General features: G+C 44.6%; 1 protein-coding gene across 1 annotated transcript in view; it reads left to right on the top strand.

The window, feature by feature from the left end:
- Positions 1–567: 567 nt before the first annotated feature.
- DGKQ (diacylglycerol kinase theta) overlaps positions 568–18,339 on the top strand; it is an 89,196-nt gene continuing 71,424 nt past the window's right edge. The window contains exon 1 of the mRNA XM_065662664.1: positions 568–793. Coding sequence (XP_065518736.1) covers positions 583–793 — 211 coding nt within the window. The 5' untranslated portion in view covers positions 568–582. The remainder of the gene's footprint in view (positions 794–18,339) is intronic.

Consider the following 18,339-nt stretch of genomic DNA (forward strand, 5'->3'; position numbering starts at 1 on the left):
TGTTGACAGCAGAAGGTAAAATCATAGCAAGCCGTCTTCTACCAGGGCGTCGTGAGAAAACCTGAGACGGAGTTTTGTGCGCTCCAGAACTGCAGGGGCCTGGGCAGTAAAACTGCCCTGCGCAGTGGCACAGGAGGAACCTGGATGTCTTTTCAAGCTTCACAGTGCTAAACTGCACACCGAACCCGATGCTCCTTGCAACGAGACCCTCTCACAGGCAGCTCTGTCTGTTTCCTCGACGTTCCCTGCTGCGGGCCTGTCACCACCCCGTGTCGTACCTCCCCGTGTTGCGTTCCAGCGGCACTGCCGCGGCCGACCCGGCCACCTACTTGTCCGGCTCCTGCGGGGTAACTCGCCCCCGGAGGAGCAGTCACCCCCGCGGCAGCGCCCCGGCAAGGGCAGCCCCGGGCGGGCTGCGCGGTGCAGCGGTGCCGCCAGCAGGGGGCAGCGCATCGCCGCCAGCCGAGGCCTTCACGGGCACCGCCCCCGCCCGCCCCTAGCCGCCGCCGCCGCCGCCGCCGCCGCCGCCTGGGGCGGAAGCGAGGGTGAGCGGCGGCCGGTGCCGCGCCGCGAGCAGTGGGCATGGCGGACGGGACGCGTTCCGTGCGCGGTGGCAGCCCGGCCTCCAGCCCGGTGCTGGGCGGCCGGGGACGGACTACGGCGGTGGCGGCGGCGGCGGCGGGCGGGAGCAGCCCGCCGGGCCACGGCTTCCGCAGGGTGACCCTCACCAAGCCCACCTTCTGCCACTACTGCACCGACTTCATCTGGGGGCTGGCCGGCTACCAATGCGAGGGTGAGGGGTTGCGGCGGGGCGGCTGGGGGCCGGGCGGGACGGAGGGACAGAGCGACGGAGCGACGGAGCGAGGGCTGCCGGACGGGGAGGGGGGGACAGGCCGGCCGCCGCCGTGCTGGCGGGCGGGTGTCCGTCGTGCGGGACCGGCTGGGGACGACCGCCGCTTCCTGCGTGAGATGGGGGGGAATGTCCGAAAATACTGCTGGTACAAATGGTAGTAATAGTAGTAAGTAATGTGAAAAGAGCCTGATAATAACAAAATAACACATTCTGCTAAAATAATCTGACAATAGGAGTACTAAAATCTAGTATTAATGATGAATTGTAATAATAAAGTCTTAACAGCAACTGATGCTAAAAATTCTATTAGTAGACTACTATTGGTAACAAATGTTAAATTCTAACAGCACTAGTCGCAAGCCTAACAATAATAATTGCAAGTTATAATAGTAATATCTAACTATGATAATAATTAAGCCTCTGGTAATAATGGTAAAAATTGTAACAATAATAATGGAAGATTGAGGTGTGCACTGCCTGCTCCTGTGTGGTGACAAGGGTGTTTGCTGTGATCCAGCACTGCCCTTGCCCATCTCAAGGTTTCCCTTATCTGCCAAAATGCCTGATGGTGAGGAGGAGCCGCAAGGTGCATGGGGTTTGAACCTTTTAAACCCAGGAGGGCAGAAGGGCTCTCTAGGTCTCCTTGCTGGCCCTGACGGCAGCAGAGGTTCCTGGAGACGATGAAATTATGGCTTGTTCTGACACAGCAAAACCAAGCGGTGGCACGGGGAAAAGAAGGTTCTCACTGGGCAGTTTTGGGTTGTTTCCTGACAGAGCACCTTGGTGTCTTCCTGAGCGTATGCAGCCGCCTGACTTGGGTTGCATCTGCAAGGCTATGTCTGAAGTAGCTAGGCTGTACAAGAGCCTCATTGTTCAGGTGGTGTTCAGGTTCTACAAACAAGGCTGTGTTTGTAAGACAAGCGCCGTGCAGTTCTTAAAATAGCTCCTGCCTTTTGTCATCGTCGTGGGTGAAGAGGGTGCGGGATTAAGTTGGGTGGAAGTCATGTTCCTGTGTGGTGCCAGAGAAGTCCGGCAGGAACGGGTTTACTTTTGCTTAAAACTTCGGCTGAGCGATGTGTTGTTCTGTCTGCATGGCACAAAGTCACTGCATCCCCTAACAGCAAAGAAGCCCCAAATTCAAGTGAAAATTTCTTAACTCTGTCAAAACACACACGGCTAGTCTTTTAGAGTCTTTTATTATATTACTGCCTTAAAAAAGGCTTTTCAGCCTGAGTTCTGGGTGAAGATTGTTAGCGCCACTGTCTAGTGGCTGTGTGCTAATGAGGCACTTGCAAGCTGCGCTGTGAAGTTACCTCTTTTAAACCCAGATGTGAAACCTCCACCTCAAACAAGTCATGTGTGTGAGGGGGAGAGAAAAACACACTTAGTCTGCATAAGGTGTACCGTGGTAGGGGAACCCTGTAATTTCCATGTCTCCTTTGGGTTAAGAACTTATCTTTTTTGTTATTGTTCATCTATTTGTTTTCAACCAGTTATGCTCAGTGTCATGTTTGTCTTTTTCAGCTATTAAACAGCAAATCTCAAATATACCTGATGGGTCACTTGCTGATGGTGGCTGCTTTTGACAGCCACACGTACGCCCTTGTACCTTGTTGAATAGCTCGGCAGCTCCTTCTTTCAGAGTTATTTAATAAATGCTAATGTGATTTCTCGAATGATATTTTAAGTAAATTCCATTTTATAATTACTTCCTTGTCAAAGTGCTTTAACTAATGGAATCTGATCATTGTTCCTTAGCAAGTAATAAAAGGGTGATCTCTAGGAGTGCCAGGCTGATTGAAAATAGAAAAATAATCCACACAGCCTTTAGTGAAGGACATATTTGCAGTAGACTGCAAAAAACTTGGTAGATAATTGCTATCTCCTTTTTTGTCTCCCCAAGGACAAGCATTGCGGGTATAATTACAGCAGAGCTAATGTTGGCATTATTTGGATTCCTTTTGTTAACCCACCTACAGGCTTCAAGATGAAGCCATCAAGGGGCCTTTTTCTAGGTGAATTTGCAGTGGGACTATCTGCGGATTCGGGTGTTCAGTTTCCTGATGCTGTTTGTATTGAAGTTTCATGAAGCTGTTCTTGATCAAAACGGAAAGTGCCCAAACTTGGAAGGGAACTGAGCATGCTGATGATAAGATCTGTTAGTTAAAGTAAGGGTGGGGGAAGCTCCTGCCCATCATTATTTTGACTAGTTGTGTGGCCTAAATGACCTGGACTTGAGTTTTAATTGTGATCTTAGTTTTGACCCTTGGAAAGGGGCATCTTCTATATGTGAATGATCAGGTCTATGGAGTTTTTGAGTAATCTTACCACTCAGCAGGCTGGCATATGCAAAAATACAGGAAAGTGTAATGAATTCTTAACACATTTCTGGCAGTGCAGGCCAAGATAAATGGTCCTTCCCTTTTCTTCTTGTGAACTCTGAAAAATACATAAAAGAGATGCTCTGATACTCTCTGTACAAGGCACGAAGTGTCCTGGATCTGATCTCTCAGATTTAGAGTAAGGTACTGCTTCCCTCTTCAGTTCAGGGCCAGTGCTGCTCTTGCCAGCAGTTTGTACAGCACGGGAGGTACTCCTGGGGATAATTGCAGCACTCTTGCTAGTTTGACAGGATGTTTTCATTAGTGAAATTTTACAAGTAAGGCAGTAGTCATCCTCTGTGGATTAAGTGTCCAGTTGGGTCTGAAGATGTCACTGTATTAATAAGCTTTTGTGCACATATTTATTGTAACCTCTGTTAACCAGGCTTGCAGCTGTGGTTTATATTTTTATTTCCTCCCTCCTGCAAATTTGTTTTACATGAAACCTCTGTTAATGATTCTTTATTTTTCTTGCCACTTTACTCCTTGTAGCTGTCACTTCCTTTGATAAGTGTGTGTGTATGCAAAAGAATAAGTGATGTCTGGATTGTACCATGAACAGTTACTCTCTTGTATTGCTCCTGCTTTCCAAAGCCTGGTAATGTCAGGTTTGAGTGGGTTTAAATTTCCTCAGGCTTGGTGACAAAGAAGCAGGGTAAGAGACTGAACTTCTGTGCATGTATGTGTGCATCTTAAAAATGAAAAATATTAGATATATTAAGTTTATGTAAGAAATTAAGAGTTGAGTTCTTATTGGTAGTGCACAGAGGAACCAGTTCCATACACTAAAATAATAGCTAGCAGATATTTAAATTTGGAGTTTGAGATTTATTTTAGCAACCAATAAATACATTTCTTATCACAGTGTAGTGTGTTGTGTTTTTTTTCCCATAGAAGACTTGAAAGGGAAAATGTAGGAAGAATTATGAATCAGGGCATTTTGGGGGCTGCAAATATTCCAATGCTATAAATCCTTCTAATGGTAACTCAGTTTAGTTTATTTTAGCCAAAGGTACAATGTAAGGGATTTAAATAATACGCAAATTTGTTAGTAAATGTGATAAGTAATTATTAAAATAGTAATAGTAAAAAGTAATTTGCTTGGGTTTTAGGCTTTGTATTCTAAGCAGAACCTCCAAACTTATTCCAAGATGCAGAAACGCTTATTTTTCCTAATTTGGTTTAGATGTTGGCTGACAACACTGCTGTTTTTCCAGAATAAAATGTAAATGCTGACTTGGAGTTACATTTATGCCATAAATCTTTGACCGAACAAGACATCCAAAAGGTGCTGTGATGCATACAGGCATGTTGCAGACATGGGCAAACCATGTTGTGCTTTGTCAGTATAGCAGAACCTGGAGATCTTCAGACAGCATCTCTGCAGTGGTCTGCGATGCATATTCTGGACGTGTTTTTGAGCAGTCTACACAATCTAACAACTGTTCTGAGTAACTGGAGCCAGACAGGGAAGGTGTGTTTTAGTTAAATCTGGACATTAGACTAACAGGGTGTCTGTCTTTGTAGGGACATGGAAGTAGTAGCAGGGAAAAAAGGGGTGATGAACAATGCCCTTGAAATCTCATCCTGTCTAATTAGTTTTGCTGTTGGGACAGCCAGCTGGAACATCCTTGACCCTGCTGGCTTCTGTCAGCTCAGTTTTGAAGGAAGTAGGTGGTGTATGAGATTCTTCAGAAAGTGTTAATGCTTGCAGTTCAAAAGGAAAACAAATTCTTCCTTCTTCTGTTGAGCTTGCCTTGTTTTGGGGGCATTTTGAACAAAAAATGAAAGCTTCAAGAAAGTAAAGTGGCAGTAAAACCTCCCCTCTATCGTACAATCAGTTTGAATTTTCAAGGCTTGCTGGCTTTGTTCTTTAGTGGGTTCCTTGTCAGTGGTGGGGCCCTTTTGTGCGACTACAAGATGTTTGATGTTGAGATGCAGTACGAGTTTGTGGTTGAGATGTTGTTCAGTGGAGGTGCCTTTACTGCGTTTTAAATTTACATTGAATCATGTGACTGAGTTTGTCTTGGGAGCAAACCTAAAGGCTGTCAAGAAAGGGGGGGGGGGGGGGGGGGGGAATAAATCCAAACCCTAAAAACCTCAGCAGAAACACTCTCAAGAAGAAACCCTGACAGGGAAACTTACCTCACTTCGGGTCCAGCTGAAACCTGTGTTGTGAAAAATGACACTGACTGACACTCTGAGAAGTGAAACTTAGTTACTGGTCTGGATTTGAAGGATAATCCATTTTGTGCTCAAGAGAACTCACACTTTTCTTTTTCATGTCTCCCTGTGACAGTGCTTTAGAGGAAGATGTTCTCACCACTGGTGATGCAGAGAAAAGGACAGGGTGCTTTGCAAGGATGCGCACAGCTTTTGTAGCTGGAAGCTATTTTGTATTGATAGTATTATCCTAGATTTCAGTCCAGAAACTCAATTAGGTAGTAAGTAACTTACCGCAGAAAGTGCTAAAGCCAGCAATCCAATACCAGCCTTTGCTCTGTGTTACTGCGTCAGTCTGACTTGGCTGTACATGACAAATGCAATAGAGAAGGTGCTCATCAATTTTCATGGTGTGGAGTAGCTGTGACTGGTACTCTGCGGGTTTCCTTCCTAGATGACCTTTCGTCTAATATTGCTTAGACTTTATATGTTCAGGTGTTCCTCAGCCATCTTCTATGTCTAATACCCTCAGGTTCTTTCCATCCTGCCCAAAATTTTTCAGTCTTCCATGTAGGTTTCCTGTGGCCCATATTCTTGCAATGCTGTGCTAAGGGTCTAAAAATCCATTTATTCTTTCTTGTAGTTGTGTGGGAGATAAATGCCAGACTAGTTATTTCTTTCTTATAAACAAAAGACATTGAACTCTACAGTTTTTCCCACAAAACGTTTTCTAAGCACTGTACTGAGCCATTTAACAGCATTTTCTTTAAAAATTGGCTAGTGTTTCAGTCAGAAGTGACCTCAGTACTTTATGGGGGGAGAAGCACTTGCTTGTTACTGTTTTCTCTGACGTTTTCATGCATTAGCTGTGTGCTAATGCATCCCCTAGTTCAGGTTTGGTTTACTTCTGGGAAGTAGTACCTTTTGGTAACACATCTCCTTTCTCTAGAGATGGTGTGCATTCCTTCTTTATAGGTGTGGAGGTTTGTTTTAAAATGGGATGTAGCACATCCATCTCAGCAACACAATCTCTGATTATTCTCTTGTCCTTCAGTTTTAGTCATAAGCAGTGTTTTTAAGTAGTGGTGTTGCTTTTATTTCAATGCTTTACTGATAACATTAGAAGGTATCCTGGGGTTTTCCATGTGAAATAACCCCATTAAGCAATCACTTTGCATTGACCATTGCTTTTTAACAAGGTACACATTATGTGCAATGGGCATTTATTACCTAACTGTAGATGCTGATCTTGAGGTGGGGTCTCACTCTTATAGTGCCATGGAGGATGATATGCAAAGGCTTTGACTTTTTATTCTCGGTAGTTTGTAATGAATATTTCTGCTGATTTTCCCCTACCCCCTTCTAAACTCTTAAGTCTAGGGATAAGGAATTTTGCTGTGTTGTTTCCAATGGGTTCCCCCTAGGCAGGGTCCTTGTTGCTTGTCTGTTTTCTCCTCTTTGATTACTATAACTTGTCCATAATGTTGTTTTTCTGCTTAGTACCCTGTAGAAACCTGGTGCTCATCCTGATTTTGCTGTTCTTTTCTTAGGTGGCAGCTTTGAATTATCTTTGAATATATCCAGTGATAGGACAAGGGGCAATGGGTGTAAACTGGAGCATAGGAAGTTCCACGTTAACATCAGGAAGAACTTCTTTACTGTAAGAGTGACAGAGCACTGGAACAGGTTGCCCAGGGGGGTTGTGGAGTCTCCTACACTGGAGATATTCAAGGCCCGCCTGGACAAGTTCCTGTGTGATGTACTGTAGGTTACCCTGCTCTTGCAGGGGGGTTGGACTAGATGATCTTTTTAGGTCCCTTCCAACCCTTGGGATTCTGTGATTCTGTGATTCTGTGAATCAGGCTGTCCCTGGCTGAACTTTGCTTTTTGGTTATGTCACTAGTTTCTTCCAGAGTTATTTCTAACAGTGCATTTCATCAGCTCAAACTGTCTTCCTTCTAGGCTAAATGTTGTTCATTAAGCCCCTCCTGATGTGGCTCAGGAAAATCCCCTTGGCGAAACTGCTTTTGCAGTACCTATTGAAAAGAGGTGACTAAGTTGCATTAGTGTATTTAATTTGACTCTGCTCCAGTGGGGAAAGAACAGGAGGTATGTATAGCATATCGACCTTTCTAAATGATAAAATAATATGTGCTGATCACCTCATGTTTTATTGTTTGTTTATTTGTTATGGGGTTGTTTTTTTTTTTTTTTTTGCTTTTTTTGTTCAGTTGCATTTTTGTTTCTTTGTTTGGGGTTGTTTGTTTTGTTTTGTTTTATATAGCACCTTTCAGTTTTCAGAGAAGCCTGTTAGGAAGTGCTCCCAGGAAGAGGGCAAAACCTAACATTTGTGTATCACAGTGTGATTAGGAAGTCAGTGGAAGTGTACTTTTTTCCCCTAAATGTACCACCACAGTATTTTTCCTTTTAAACCATACTGTTACCAACTCTTGTCTCACTTCTGTTAGTCTGTTGTTTGCTAGAGTAAAGTTAACCCAATATTTCACTTCCTGATTTTATACAAATATTTGAACTCACTTGGCTCTGGAACAATGTGGGTGTGTGAGTGTGTCTATATTTAATCCTATGTATATATTCACATATATACACATGCATTTGAAAAACATGTATTTGTATTTTTATATATGTTTGCTGGTTTTTTGCTGTTTAAAATTGAATATGACTGATTTACTTGGAAGTATGTTTAGGATTACAAATGTAATATGTTTCTATTGCTCACCTGCTTGGCTTCATTTTTGAATAGCACTTGTATGATATAAATGTCATAGAATCATAGAATCAATTAGATTGGAAAAAACCTTTAAGATCATCGAGTCCAACCGTTACCCCAGGACTGCCAAGCCCACCACTAAACCATGTCACCGAGGACCTCATCTACATGGTTTTTGAACACGTCCAGGGATGGTGACTCCGCCACTTCCCTGGGCAGCCTGCTCCAATGCCTGATCAACCTCTCTGTGAAGAAATGTTTCCTAATATCCAGTCTAAACCTCCCCTAGCACAGCTTGAGGCTGTTACCTCTTGTTCTATCGCTTGTTACTTGGGAGAAGAGACCAACCTCCACCTCAGGACAACCTCCTTTCAGGCAGTTGTAGAGAGCAATAAGCTCCCCTCTGAGCCTTCACTTCTCCAGATTAAACATCCCCAGTTCCCTCAGCTGTTCCTTATCAGACTTCTGCCCCAGACCCTTCACCAGCTTCATTGCCTTTCTCTGGAGCCACTCCAGCATGCCACTTGCTATGTAAAAATAATGTTGTTCAAGATCTAAAGCAACTACTAGTGAGAAAAAAAATTACTGTATTTGACCACAGTTTCATCTGTCCCTGGATATTTTGCATACAGAGGACTGCTAGAAACATTCTTAATACTTTGGTAAACAGATGTGTTTGGGAGAAACCAAATGATTTGAACTTGAGGTGTTAAAATAGAGCAGTGCCTTGTCATGCAGGGTAGTGTTAGATTACAGTGGCTAGGAAATAGGACTTCCAGTTTAAGTGCAAGAATATGTAGCAATTGAAAAAAAAGTATCTCTGTTCCTCATTGCATTGCTTTCTCCTCAGCAGAATGTGTCACATTTTAATGTCTTGTTTTGTTATGATGTAATTCAGGAAATGAGTCTGTACCTTTTTTGCAGTACTTTCTCTGCAGCGTGTGGTACACCTTGTTAACCAGTGAGCGTAGGAATACTCCACTAGCCAGTTTCTTCGGTGTTTCAAACAAATGCTTTCTCAGTGCTGAAATCATTGCATGGTCCAGAGCTTCAAAAGAAGGCAGAAGAATAGAAGGAAATTGCTAAGATTCCTGTGAACATGAAGAGGGCATGAAGGAAGGATCTGAACATAAAGTAAAAAGGCTGGTCCTGTTTGAGGCTGTGGATGCTGTCTTTCAGAATAAAAAATGCTCTTTGTGAGATGAAAAATTCTCATCAGAATGTAGTTAGGATGCCAGAGTCAAGTATAAATCATCACACGTATAAATTTGCATGGGAAACTGATTAGGACTAGCTGGCCTGGAATGTGTCTACTGTGGAAAGCAGCCGTTAGACTTGAAACAAAGGTGTGGGCTGAGTGGCATGACCTAGAAAAAACTGCTTTTTCACATTAAACCTTTTCTCAAAAGAGTGTTGATAGGGAAGACTAGAAGAGATTTCAAGCTTCTTAGATATTCACAAATATTTAAAGAATTTAAACCTCTTAAGGCACTTCCACAAGTTGATACATGAATTTTGGGTAGCCATGGATGCCATCAGTTATATTGGTGACATAGTACTGCTCTGGGACAGTTGTGCCATGAGATGTGAGCAGTGTGTCTACACTCGATCCGTGAGAGTTGTCATTTTGTGGTAATAGCGGCCCTTCCAAAGAGTAGTCCCAACAGCTTTATTCTAGAAGGGGTTGAAACTTGAGGAAAATGGTGTTTGCAATTATATTTGATGCTCCAACCCTCTGTCTAGATGCTGAGGAGACTTAACTCTGAAAATAGAAGATGCTGAGTGAAAAACTGAGCATATGACTGAAAATGAGGTGGTGTGAAAGAAGAGGTGTAACCTTAAAAGCAAGTGAAAAGATTCCTGTTTTGCTTTCTATGCCATTGACTTGGATGCCTGTGGTTTCTGTTATGAAGGAGAGAAGTTAACTAGTGCTGCATATTCCCAAGAGCAGCTGGGGATATTAGACCTCTCCAGCTGAACGCTTTTTCAGAAATAGGCTGAAGTAGAAGGTAAAAGTACTGTAATGTTTTAAATACCCTTCAAAACAGCTAAGTATAGTCATGTCCATTCTGGTTTGTCCCCTCTTATTCTGTTCCTTTTATATTCTCTTTGTTCAAATAACTCTTGTCTGACAAGTGCCTTGAGATTTATTGAAGCTATTGTATTTTCATTCAAGCACTTTTTCTTCAGGGGGAGCAAAGAGATAATTAAAAATAAAATCCTCCTCCCCTACCTTTTCGCAAGTCTGGAAAGATAATAGAGATATATTATACTTAGGCAGTACTTTTGCTTAGTGTAACTTTTTTTCTAAATATGGTCTCATGGGAAGCCTTAAGAACCTTTCCACGTGCCTTGGTAAATATAGAATCATAGAATGGTTTGGGTTGGAAAGGACCCTAAGATCATCTCGTTCTAACCCCCCTGCCATGGGCAGGTACACCTCACACTAGACCAGATTGCTTAAAGCCCCGTCCAACCTGGCCTTGAACACTGCCAGGGATGGAGCACTCACAATTTCCTTGAGTAGCCCGTTCCAGTCCCTGCTACTGCCTCATCACTCTTGCAGTAAAGAACTTCTTACCTATATCTAACCTAAATCTCCCTTGTTTAAGTTTGAGCCCATTATCCCTTGTCCTATCACTACAGTCCCTAATGAAGAGTCTAGCATCTCTGGCATCCTTTTAGGCCCCCTTCAAATATTGGAAGCCTCCCCTGGGCCTTCTCTTCTCCAGGCTGAACAGTCGCAGTTTTGGACTTGCTTCAGCAGCTCCATGTCCTTTTTATGTTGAGGACACCAGAACTGCACACAATACTCCAGGTGAGGTCTCACAAGAGCAGAGTAGAGGGGCAGGATCACCTCCTTCAACCTGCTGGTCACGCTCCTGTTGATGCAGCCCAGGATACGGTTGGCTTTCTGGGCTGCGAGCACACACTGAAGCTGGCTCATGTTCATTTTCTCATCGACCAGCACCCCCAAGTCCTTCTCCACAGGGCTGCTCTGAATCTCTTCTCTGCCCAGCCTGTAGCTGTGCCTGGGATTGCTCCGACCCAGGTGTAGTACCTTGCACTTGGCATGGTTGAACTTCATGAGGTTGGCATCAGCCCACCTCACAAGCATGTCGAGGTCCCTCTGGATGGCATCCCTTCCCTCCAGCTTATCAACCGGACCACACAGCTTGGTGTCATCAGCAAACTTGCTGAGGGCGCACTCAATCCCACTGTCCATGTCAGCGATGAAGATGTTAAACAAGACCGGTCCCAGCACTGATTCCTGAGGGACACCACTCGTTACTGGTCTCCAGCTGAACACATAGCCATTGACCACAACTCTCTGCATGCGGCCATCCATCCAGTTCTTTATCCACTGAGTGGTCCACCTATCAAATTGATGTCTCTCCAATTTAGAGACAAGGATGTCACGCAACCTGGTATCTTAACGCTTTGCATATGTCCAGGTAGATAACATCAGTTGTTCTTCCCTTATCCACCAATGCTTGTAACCCCATCATAGAAGGCCATCAAATTGGTCAGGTGGAATTCGCCCTTAATGAAGCCATGCTGGCTGTCACCAACCAACTCCCTCTTTTCCGTATGTCTTAGCATAGTTTCCAGGAGGATCTGCTCCATGATCCTACTGAGCACAGAGGTGAGACTGACTGGTCTGTGGTTTTCTGGCTCTTCCATTTTCTCCTTCTTGAAAATGGGGGTTATATTTCCCTTTTTTCCAGTTGTTGGGAACTTCACCTGACTGCTGTGACTTTTCAAATTTGATGGATAATTTGTGTGTATAAATTAATAGCTGATTATGTTACATAATAAATTAAGAACAAGTGCTACAAGAACTTGCCCTGCCAGTCTGATCAGTTAAAACAAAACACACCAAACATAAAGCCAGATACAAAACAACAAACGTGTGAACATTCAGCCCCTCTTTAGGAACGATTTCTAGTTTCTTATGGGTAGACTTTGAATTTTACTGTGTTGTGGGCAGAGCTGCTGCATCTTGGAAGTTCTCATGTACACGTAAGTGGTGTATGTGGTGACACTGCAAGCTTCTGTTTTCCAAGTAGATGTAAACACTCAGCTTCTGTGAATTATACATTGTCTAACTTGTGTGAAAGACCCTATTCCTGAAGTTCAAGTTAAGTATAGTCCTGAGTCTCGTCAGTGTCTCGAGCTTAAGTGGTGGAATTGAAATACTCACCCTTTCTTAACAGAAATCTTATAAAGTTTGCAATTCATAGTAAAATTAAGAATGGTGGTGCAAGAAGTGGTGGTGTAAGAAGTGTATCACAAGATATTAGCACCTTCAGTTTGCTAGCCCTTCTGGAAATAGTGCCTAGCGGGTGTTTTGCTTTCCTGTGATTCATCACTGTATGAATCATTTGCGTTTGGTTTCCTGACCATGTCAATACTCTCACAGCAACCACGTTGAAGAAAATGCTGAGTGTACTTACCCGGCTGGCACAGGACCCTCTTACTTCGCTTTTTGCCTGCCTCCATCCCTTTTTTTCCAGCTTTGTTTTTCACTCAGATTCTGTAGTTTTGTACAGTTCTGTGAAGCAGCTTGGAAGTGAAGCTCTATAGGAATGATAGATAGATGTTGCCATGGCAACCGGGATGTTTCGGGGGTTTTTTGTTTGTTTTGGTGGGGTTTTTTCCCCTTCACTTGTTTTGTTTTGTGGCTCTAGGAAGTGTGGAGATGCCCCAGATAATGCTGAGATTACGCAAGTTGAAAGAATACTTACCTTGGGGTTACACATATTAATAATTTGTCCTACATGTTAATTGTACTCAGTGTTTCTTTTGAAATTAAAACTCTGCTGTGGAGGTGTGTGGGTGCTATTGTAGCTAAGATTAGCAGTGGTTTTTATTCTAGTCTCCTCAGGATTTTTATTACACTTTTATATTCTGTGTTCAGCTTTTAAGAGACAAGGTGGAAGGAAGTGCACCTCCGAGGCATTGCAACCCTCCTGCTTACTAGTTACATAACTGAGTGGAGGAGGTTGGTTTTATGTGAAACGCTGCCTGTTTCTCCTTCCTTGGCCCATTCAAGGACTTAGCGTGTTTTGGAAGGAATTCTTGTGGTTTTACCCCCCTAAAGCACTGCGTGCACGTGGTGTACATTGTGTGCCCCTGGGGCAGGGCTACATTAGAGCTGCTCTGAATGCTGTAGTGTTGAGAATGTCTCCAAATCTTTGAGTATTATGAGGGATTCCAGGGAACTGTGTCGGCATCAAAGTTTTCTGCCAAAATGCCATCATGGCTTTTGAAGTCCTACCATTCATTAACTTCTGCTATGACCCATCCTGTTTATTTATGTATAACTCAGATTCTTTTTCAAAACTGAAGATATGCTATAGTGGGGATGCATTTTGGCTTGTGTATAATTAAAATTGCGGAAGTGTTAACAGGACTGATTTTGTAGGAGACGTCTGTGTTGTCCACCTGGGTTTTCAGAAACTAGTTACTGAAGTATGACATTGATATTGTCTGTATGAAGTTGTATGCATTACCCTGGGAAACTAGTGATAGTGATGGCGAAGGCCACATATATGAGGGCTGGAAGCCTGCAATGTTTATGTGGGTTGCCTAAGCATGGTAAAAGTTTCAAAGATGCTTGCAGTAAATATAAAATTGTTTTGGTGGATTTTTCCTTGAAATTGAGGGCTGTATCAGATTGCCTTGTGTTTTTTGTTGTGTTATTCTGTTATTCTGAATACTGTAAGCTATAGCTCTTTGTTTTGACCATTCACTGTGAGTCAGCTGGAGAGTGCTGATGAACAATTGACAAAGTTACTCTTTGTAAAGCATCACCCTGAAAACAGTGGATTGGAGAAGCTGCTGCAGACAGCAGCTGCAGGGACTTAAGTACCGTATCTTTAGCATTCATGACACTAGTGTGCATGTCCTTCTGCAGTAGGGGGTTCTTTGGTCCAGCTGGGTCTTCCTTATCACTCTCCTGTTTTTAACGATTACTTGTTTCTCTGCCCTTGCAAATGCTGCAAAGCTGGCACCTCCCTGCTCTAGCCACTGTTCATTATGGTTCAGTTGATTGCATGGGAAATCTGCAGTAGAAGACTGAAGAGGTTCCAGCTTAAGACAGAGCCAGGGAAAAAGACTGATGTTGAAGTGGTCTTCAAGAGGCTTGTCAGTAGTGGTATCTAGTACCTGATTTTCTTTTTACCTCTGTGGCATCTTACTGAAATTGAGCTGGGTGTTGTTGGTGTCCTCTCTTTTTCTCCTTCAAGGGTGTTAGGAGCTATACATTTTCACTGCAGGTACAGATGAAAGGTTTTCTGTCAGACTTCAAACCGGCTTGACCCTTTCTAGTTGTGTAAAGGCTGCAGACTGGAAGATCTGACAAAAAACATGATTATGTGCCATGATCTGGCATCTAGTTTGCATGGGCAACCTTCATCCTGTAGCCTGTACGAAAGAGCTCTGACAGTGCTTAATTGTTTGGCCTCAGATAGATTTCTGTGGTTCAGAGATGATTTCTTTTCAGGATCCCTGTCTTCAGGATCACTGTGTACCACAGCTAGCCTGCTAATATTCCCCTTTGCTGGAAGGAGAGTCACAGCCATCCTGATGGTCTGTGGCCTTTGCGTCATGGGTGTGACTTCCCTGTAGTGTGCTAACACACACCAGTAGTGTGTTTAGCAGTGGAAAGACAAATTCAGTGGACAGAGTGCAAAAACTGTGTTCCTCCAGGCTCCTTGTGCAGCTCCACATCATGAGTGCGATGCCTCTTGCTCTGGAGGATCTTTCTGGGGAAACTGCCAGGAGATGAGTTGCTGAGCTCTCTCCTGATGTTGCAGCTGTTTTCAAGATCTCTGGTTTTCCATCAGTGAACCAGTGCCTTGTCACAGGGCACTGTCCTGTCTTTGGCCTAGTCGTCAAGAAAAGAGAAGGTGTTGGTGCTTTCTGGATTTGAATGCAAGTTTGACGCTAGCTATCTTCCATTTGTCTGAGGAAGAAAAAGCTTCTCATGTCGTGGACCTGTTCTGTGCCAAAATCCCATGCCTTTGAAATTCTGTGCCCATCTTCATTTCATAGGTGATGGGAGGATGGGGAGGGTGTTTTTCTGACAGGTGGGGTTCTGTTAGTTCATTTCTCAGTTCTGGGCTTACTGCGCCATGGAGGATGGGAGAAACAAGATAGAGTTTGTCATAAGACATCAGAATATTTACAGCCTTGCTGATGAGAGAGTGAGAGGCCCTTAGGGTAGCCCAGGGGCTTTGTAAGACTACCAACATTTTAGCAAACCTCTTGTAACCAAATTGGTGCTTTTATGATTGAAGGTTCAAGTATATAATTTAATTCATTTGACTCTATCGTTATTCAGTAGCTTGTCTTGTGTTCGCTTGACTTGTTGCTATTGTATTTCCGAGCAGCATACCTGAAATACAAATGAATAGGAAATCAAATGTGTTGCCTTGAAATTACAGAGCTCAGACGTTACAAAAACATGCTTTTGGGTATCTGTACCCATAAATAGAGCTTGCTCTGAAGTAAACCATTCTAGAGGTATAAAGTACACCACCATCCACATTGTGCTGGGGAAAACTGCATTTTTATCAGGCAGAGTGTATGCCGGTATCTCCGTTTAAAGCAGAGGCAGGTATGGCTGGTTAAGTTGGCAAGGCCAGAGAGTTGAAGGAGAAAGGAGCTGATAAATACAAATAATCTATAAGGGTAGCTGAGAGGAAGCAGGGCTGCTTGCTCCAGGGCCAAACTGTGCAGGGGCCTCAAGCTTCCCCTATAGCTCCTGAAGGAAAGAAGGAGGCCGTTAACCCAGGAAGCTGGGAATTAGTGACAAAAAAGACAAGAAAAAAAGGAGGAAAAGGGCAATTAGGAGCAAGGGGCTTCCTCCTAAATCTGTTGTCTCCATGCAGAACCGCTTTGCTGTCCTGCAGGAGGCTAATGAGGAAATGCACTTGCACCAGAAACAGCCAGCTGATGCACAGGTCAAGATCTCTACTGGTGCTGCCAAGAAAAGCAGTGGGTTGTAGTAGCAGGGGACTCTACTTTGAAAGGGACAGAAGCACTCGTCTGTCGGCTTCACCCTGTCTCTAGGGAGGTGTGTTGCCTACCAGGGGCACGGATCAGGGATGTTACAGAGAGGCTGCCTGCTCTAATAAGTCCCACGGACTATTACCCACTCCTAGTGATATATGTGGCTGCTAGGGATATAGACAGTAGTAGCCTGGGGAGCATTAAGAAAGGCTACAGGGCCCTGGGAGAGGTGGTATGGGGCTCTGGAGCTCAGATAATCTTTTTGTCAATTCTTCAGGACCAAGAAAAAGCTAGGAGGATTGGCCAGGTTAATAAATGGTTAAAAGGGTGGTGTCATAGTCAGGGGTTTGGGTGTCTTGAACACCAGACCCAAGTTTGCAGGCCAGGTGGTGGAGCTGCTCTGATGATAAAGAAGGGGAAGAACAGTTTTGGTAGGAGGCTTGTCAGACTGGTCAAGGAGGCTTTAAACTAGATGTGTTGGGGGAGGGGGGCATCATTCCATCCCAACACGCCCAGTCAGTTGCCAGCACCTATAACAAATGCTCGGAACAATGTAGAGATATTCCAGCCACTCCAGCCAATGAGCCGGCTTCATTTGGAGCTCGGCTCAGATGCCTCTATACAAACGCCCATAGCATGGGGAACAAACAAGAGGAATTAGAGATGTGTGCACGTCTACGGGGGTATGATATACCAGGCATCACAGAAACATGGTGGGATGGCTCCTATGACTGGAGTGTTGGGATGGCTCCTATGACTGGAGTGTTGGGATGGCTCCTATGACTGGAGTGTTGGAATGGAGGGTTACAGGCTCTTTAGAAAAGACAGGCCTGGCAGGCGGGGAGGGGGAGTTGCCCTTTATGTTAGGGATAGGCTGGAGAGTATGGAACTCTGTCTGGGGACAGGTGAGCAGTTTACAGAGAGTTCGTGGGTCAGGGTTAAAGGGAAAACAGCGATGGGAGACATTACGGTGGGGATCTGTTACAGGCTGCCTGATCAAGGAGAACCTGTGGATGAAGCACTCTACAGACAGATAGGAAAAGCCTCACGCTCTCAGGCCCTTGTTCACATGGGTGACTTCAACCACCCTGACATCTGTTGGAACGACGGTACTGCCTGGCGCAAGCAATCGCGGAGGTTAGAATCATAGAATCATAGAATAGTTAGGGTTGGAAAGGACCTCAAGATCATCTAGTTCCAGCCCCCTTGCCATGTGCAGGGACACCTCACACTAAACCATCCCACCCAAGGCTTCATCCAACCTGGCCTTGAACACCGCCAGGGATGGAGCACTCACAACCTCCCTGGGCAACCGATTCCAGTGCCTCACCACCCTAACAGGAAAGAATTTCCTCCTTATATCCAATCTAAACTTCCCCTGTTTACGTTTTAACCCGTTCCCCCTTGTCCTGTCACTACAGTCCCTGACGAAGAGTCCCTCCCCAGCATCCCTATAGGCCCCCTTCATGTACTGGATTCAGGTTCCTTGATTCTGTGGAAGACAACTTCCTTCTGCAGGTAATAGAGGAGCCGACAAGGAGAGGTGCCATGCTTGACCTTGTGCTCACCAACAGGGAAGGGCTCATTGGAAATGTGATGCTCCAGGGCAGCCTTGGATGCAGCGATCACGAGATGGTCGAGTTTGAGATCCTCAGGACAGTGAGAAGAGCGTGCAGCAAGCTCACTACCTGGGACTTCAAAAGAGCAGGCTTTGGCCTCTTCAGGAGCCTGCTTAGTAAGGTTCCATGGGACACAGCCCTGGAGGGCAGGGGGGCCCAAGGCTCTTGGTTAATATTCAAGGATCACCTGCTACAAGCTCAGGAGTGCTGCATCCCAACTAGAAGGAAGTGCGGCAGGAGGGCCAGGAGAACTCCTTGGATGGATAGGAGCTGCTGAGGAAAATCCAAATGAAAAAAGAGGCTTATAAAAAGTGGAAGCAAGGACAAGCGGCCTGGGAAGAGTACAGGGATGTTGTCCAGGAAGCTAGGGACCAGGTTAGGAAGACTAAGGCCCAGTTAGAATTAAACCTAGCCAGGGATGTTAAGGATAACAGGAAGGGATTCTACAGGTACGTAGCAAACAAAAAACAGACAAGGGACAAAATAGGCCCCCTGAGGAAGCTTTCGGGAGCACTGGCTACACAGGATTTGGAGAAGGCTGAGGTTCTGAATGATTTCTTCGCCTCGGTCTTC

Source organism: Lathamus discolor, chromosome Z, assembly GCF_037157495.1.
Source record: "Lathamus discolor isolate bLatDis1 chromosome Z, bLatDis1.hap1, whole genome shotgun sequence".
Classification (NCBI taxonomy): Eukaryota; Metazoa; Chordata; class Aves; order Psittaciformes; family Psittacidae; genus Lathamus; species Lathamus discolor.